The following is a 6,000-nucleotide window of genomic DNA, read 5'->3' as shown; positions in this document are numbered from 1 at the left end:
GTGTGTGTGTGTGTGTACCTGGAGAGGCCTCAGGCAGAAGCTGGGATATGAGCTGGCTCTTGAAGTAAGAATAGGGCGACTGTCCATCCCTGCCTTTTCAGGGATACAGGGAAACTGCAAACTCAGAGCCCCAAACCCCTCATTTCACAAACGCAAGTGCGAGGGTCTAAAGAGAGAAAAGTTAATGGAATTCACACTCAGCAGATTCTTTCTAGGAAAGCACGTTTGTGCAGTGGTCAACAAGATCCTACAGGATCCTAAAAGGAGAGAGGGGGACCTAGGGGAAAGGAAGAAAAGAGGCTGAGGGAACGACCATAGAGAAGAGAACTTTTCTGGAATTCACAGCATTTCCTTTCCCCAGTGGGTGTGACTGAGTATTTTCCCCCGTCATCCCCAAAGCTGGTGATGAACGAGCAGTTGACATCAAAGGACAATCCCTCTCCCCGAGAGGGGCGAAGGGGGCAGGTCTGAGTGCTGGATTGGCAGCAGCAGGAAGGAAGGCGGCAGCAGCGGACAGGATGGGGCATAGAGGGGCCGGGCTTGGCTGGGCCGGACTGGAGGCGGGCACAGAGGCCAAAGACCCTCTGCTCCAGACCCACATGTAGGGCAGAGGCACACGCTCCAGTGCAGGAGCTCACCCGCTGTCTTAGGCCTGGACTTGGGCCACACAGACACACGCAGACACACACAGACCCATACACGCACGCACGCAGTGACACACACAACGCCAGCGCGCGCGCACACAGTGACACCCTCACTCCCACACGCTCGCACCAGAGGCGGAGTGCACCACATCTCCAACGCCAGCCAGCTTGCAGCGCGTTCCGCTCTCCGCCTCCACTGCCATGGCAGAGGGTACCTACCTAGGATGGGACTTCAGCACCCAGCAGGTACCCGCCCGGGCGGCGCCCCCAGGGCTGGGCTAGCTCCTCCGGAGCTCAGGGCCACATTTCTTTCTCTCTTTCTCCCTTTCGATTTCCGGGCACGCAAACTTCCCTCCACCGTGCCCCGCTTCGAGGTGCACTCCATCTTCCCTATCCCTGATTCCTTGCCCCTGGAATTCTCTCCACTGCAGGACCCTCCGCATTGGCGTAGGCTTCTCTCCTCTTCCCTCCCATGTAGGCTGGCTCTAGGACCTGTCACCTCTAGTGTGTCTGCTTCTTCCCGCTAATGTAGTCTGGTTCTAGGTCCTGTCACCCCAACTTCTCCCTCCCCACGTCCTCAGGGTAGCGGGGTGATAGGGATCGAGGCGATAGAACGATGGAAAGCTAGGAGACCGCGCCGCAGCCCTGCCGGGGCCCTGGCTCTCCCCCCAACGCAACTGCATCTTTCCCTCCTATCTTCAGCGATTGCTTTCATTCCTGGCTTCCCTGGCAGACCTGACTTCAGGGCCTGGACTCCAGAGTACAAAGGGCACGGCCACATTATCATCATAACGGGGAGGCTTTGTTGCTGTTTGGCTTTCAATCAATCAACAAATACATATTAAGTACCAACTGTGTCAGAGGGGTGCTAGGCGCTGCACATGCAAAGACAAAAATGAACCAACCCCTGCCCTCAACAAGTTTGCATTCTATTTGCCGAGAAAACATGAGTTATAAAATAAATACGAGGTAATGGGGGGGGCACCAGCAACTGGGGGTATCATGAAAACCTCCTCTTCTGTGGCACTTAAGGTGAGCATCAAAGGAGGTGACCCTCTGTTATACCAGAACCAGACCTTGATTTTCCAGAAAGACATATCCCAGGATGCCCCTCTCAATATTAATATTTCTATGGACTGCTATTTACTGTGATTTTGTTTGGTAAATTAAAAAAAAAACACCCAACCAAACTCAAACTAAAACCTTGTTTTACTTTGCTATGGAATTTTATCTTCAGGATTATTATAAAAATATAAGTAGATTATTATAAAAAATATAAGTTTGGGCCCCCAAGAGAATTCCAACATGGAGGAGAAACTGTCTTCTAGTTCTCTCTTTAAACCCAGGGGTTCTTAACCTTTTTTTAAGTCCTGGCCCCCTTTGGCTTTCTGGTGAAGCCTATGGATTCTTTTCCAAAATAATATTTTTAAATGCATAAAATGAAATAAATAAGACTACAAAGAAAGCATTATAGTGAATATCATTTACTGTAATTCACTATAAAGATGTAATTTTAAAATCCATAGACGCTTTGGATGCAGACCCCTGCTCTAAGCAACTTTATGCTTACAAGAGAATGAATACATTTTTCTTTGAAGGACTTGGGCCAAAATGCAGAGTATTGACTTTCCCCCCATATCAGGCTTCAGTTTCTCCATCTGTAAAATGAGGAGTTTGGATTAAAGAGCTTATGATGTGCAGATGTATATTCTTATGACATTCAAAAAGATGACCTTTGAGGTCCCTTCCACTTCTAGATCCTGTGCCCAGTAACTAACTGTATTTTGTTTTCTTCAGACTCAGTCTTCCATCCCACTAAGAGGTACTTGTTGTTCTGGTTTAACAAGTTTTATAACTCAGGTTTCTTCCAGTCTGCTAAGGATTAGAATGTGTTAGCCATTGATGCCTTATTCTTGCCTCTGACTAACTCTCAGAGCTCCAGACTCCTTAGGGAATACCCCTGAGGAAATGCCAACTAATCTGAAAAGCATGCATTTTGTTTTTTAGACTCCACTGTCCATTCTTAGTAATAGCATCAGTTAATTTGACAAATAATGATTTTTCCAGCTATCGATGAAGAATCAAAATTCAAAGGTAAACAGAAATGGAAAGAGGCTTGGCAGGTGTAGGTAGTTTGAGAAATAGATTTTCCCCATATGGACCCCTAAATGACTGAATATATATATATATATATATGTATCACTGCATACATATATTGTGCCATATTTTTGTATGTATATATGTGTATTTTTGTATATATGTGTGTGTGTGTGTATGTGCATACACACATCTATATACCCATTGCTTTGCCGAGTAGAAAATAGGCTCCTCCAAGGTAGTTACTGTTTTTATTTTTGTCTGTATTCCTAGCATCTAGTGCAGTTCTGGACATAACTGGCACTTACTAAGTACTTGTTGAATTAAATTGGTGGTCAGGACTTGTATGTTGCTGCTGTTTGTCCGTCATTCTCAAAGAGAACCACGACATCAGTCAGATGATTCCATGACTCGCAATGAATTGGATTTTAATGAAGAAGGGCTGTGTAAAGTCACCAGCCTCCCTTTCTCCTCCTGAGCCATCAGGGTCCAATGGCAAGATATAGATCAAGATGACTGGAGATGGCTGCCTCCTGTGTGCTATATAGACTATAGGAAATTCCCAGTATGGAAATTCCTTTCTTCCTTCCCTCCCAATTCAGATAAGCAACTCTTCCATAACTTAATCTATATATTTTTGACTAGGGCAGTGGTTCTCAAACTTTTGAGTCACAGGACCCTTTGATGTTCCTAAAATTATTGAGGAGTCTCCCAAGGAGCTTTTGTTTATATGGGTTTTATCTTTGGATATTTATTGTATTAGGAATTAAAATATCTTAGTATTATTATGGAAATTAATTTGACCTCAGAGATTGCCTGAAAGGGTCTCTTGGACCTATAGGGATCCCTGGACCAATCTTTAAGAACCATTGGAATTGGGCAGCTAGGTGGCACAGTGTATAGAACACTGGCCCTAGAGTCAGGAGGTCCTGAGTTCAAATCCTGCCTCAGACACTTAACACATAAACTAGCTGTGTGACCTTGGGCAAGTCACAATCCCAATTGCCTTCCAAAAAGAAAAAAAGAAAGAACCATTGGACTGGGTACCACAGTCACTTGGTTAGGAAATTTCTGAGGCAAGATTTTAATCTAGTTCTTCCTAACTCCAGATGTGGCTCTCTATTCACTTTACCAGTGAGTTTGTTACATAATAGGAGTAATAATTTATATTATTTTAAAAAATATTTGTTTTCCCCAATAATATGTAAAAATAATTTTTAACATTCTTAAATTTTTTTTTATTTTAAAATTCTTTCCTTTCCTTCCTTTCCCCCTCCTTGAGATGGTAAGCTAATATAGGTTATACATATACAAAATAATTAACATTAAGGAAAAAGTATTTTAATAATAAAGTGAATTATGCTTAGAGACAAGTGAATCTTTCTTACTTCAATAACAGGAGAATGGTGACTGAAATTTAGGCTTACAATTTTCTCCCCACAGAATGTTTCATGCAGAGGTTTTTATATCATTACACAAAAAGGGAGCAAAATATTTCTCCCCTAAGACAATTTAGAGCTGAGACAAAAAAAAAAAAACTACATGCAATGCAATGTATTAGCAAAGAAAAGGAACATCAAAGAAAGTGCTACTGTCCAATTTCCCTGAATTATTTACATTCTTGTTATCAGCAAGGTCTGCCTTTGTTAGGACAAAGATTTCCCTAAGATTAAATTAACTTTGTGGATTTCTGAGGTCACCTGCTGCCTCCTCTAGGTAAAGCTTATTACTCAGTTAAGAATTAGAGCATTTCCCCCTCCTTATCTGCATGAACAGAACAAGTATTGTGTAAGCACAAAAACTGCATTGATTGAGGTATGAATAGATTTTAATTGGTATTGGTGAAGAGAATACTTACAGATCCATCAAAGTATTAAAGTAAATGGATATGAAATTAATATATTGGCCTTTTAGACAAACATAGAGGAGACTACCAGGTTGTAGGGAGGAGAGCACTTTGTAAATCCTGAGAGCTATTATTATTCTTTTTTTCTTTTTTGAGAGGGGAAGGTAGGGCAATTGGGGTTAAGTGACTTTCCCAAGGTCATATGGCTAGTGTGTGTGTGTGTGTGTGTGTGTGTGTGTGTGTGTTAAGTGTCTGAGTCTGGATTTGAACTCAGGTCCTCCTGATTCCAGGGCTGGTGCTCTATTCACTGTACCACCTAGCTGCCCCTATTATTATTATCATTAGTAAAGAGCTGTGATTTCAGCAATAAGGAGAATCCCAATCATGGAAACTACTTTCACCGAGAGAGATTAGTCATTTTTCCAGTTGTGTCTGGAACTTCATGACCCCATTTGGGGGTTTTCTTGGTAAAGATAGTGGATTGATCTGCCGTTTCCTTCTCCAGCTCATTTTACAGATGATGAGACTGAGGCAAACAGGGTAAAGTGACTTGCCCAGGGTCACACAGCTAGGAAGTATCTGAGGCCATATTTGAACTGAGGAAGATGAGTCTTCCTGACTCCATTCATCATGAGTTGCCTGGCTTCTGACTAAGGTCCTTTGGCAGGAATCAGGACAGTGTAGCAGGAAGAACTCTGGCTTTGCAATCAGAGGATATGACTTCAAATCCTCACTCTAACATGTAGGACATGTATGGGCTAGTCAGTTAATCTCTGTGGGCCTCAGTTCCTCACCTGTGAAATTAGATAGCATTCTCAGGTCCCTTCCAGCTCTAAACCCATGTCTGTAAATCTAGAGTTCCTTCTACTATACGACATTCTCAGAAAAGCAGCATGGCATACTGCAGGTCTTCAAGCCCCACTTCTGACACATAGTGGCTGGAAAGACGTAGGCTTGAAACTTGCCTCAACACTTCAAAACGTACTTGGCTCATCTTCCTTTAGCCTGCCGAGTCCATGAGGACAAGGACCATATCTTTGCCCTTTAGCCTGCCAGCCAGTCCTGTGTGTAGAGATTTGGATTCAGCTGATTAGGAGTTTCTGCTCCTGAGAATGAGGTAGGCATGCCTTAGGTGCACCATCTTGAAAAATAAATAGCCCACACAGAGGTAATATTTAGTCTACTTGAGAGTGAAGGCCAAACAATTATTTTCAGGTTTACTTTAGCAGCATTATTTGTGTTCAAAAAATAAATGTGCCAAATCCAAGTGTTTCTTATTAGTTTCTTAAAGGACCAAGATTTCTTGAGTCATGTCATCATGATACAGTCAGTTAGTAGGGTATTGTGTGGTTGTCCTTCGTTCTCAAAGAGGATCATGACATCAGGAAGGTGATGCCATGATTTGCAAGTGAA

General features: G+C 43.0%; 1 protein-coding gene across 1 annotated transcript in view; it reads left to right on the top strand.

Moving 5' to 3' along the window:
• Nucleotides 1–306: 306 nt before the first annotated feature.
• XYLB (xylulokinase) overlaps nucleotides 307–6,000 on the top strand; it is a 216,738-nt gene continuing 211,044 nt past the window's right edge. Inside the window, exon 1 of the mRNA XM_069083741.1 lies at nucleotides 307–890. Coding sequence (XP_068939842.1) covers nucleotides 846–890 — 45 coding nt within the window. The 5' untranslated portion in view covers nucleotides 307–845. The remainder of the gene's footprint in view (nucleotides 891–6,000) is intronic.

This window comes from Petaurus breviceps, unplaced genomic scaffold (genome assembly GCF_028583685.1).
Source record: "Petaurus breviceps papuanus isolate PSGF00001 unplaced genomic scaffold, PetGlider_PUasm1.0 174, whole genome shotgun sequence".
Taxonomy (NCBI): domain Eukaryota; kingdom Metazoa; phylum Chordata; class Mammalia; order Diprotodontia; family Petauridae; genus Petaurus; species Petaurus breviceps.
The sequence above is the reverse complement of the archived record's forward strand: the minus strand, read 5'-3'. Positions and strand labels throughout refer to the sequence as shown.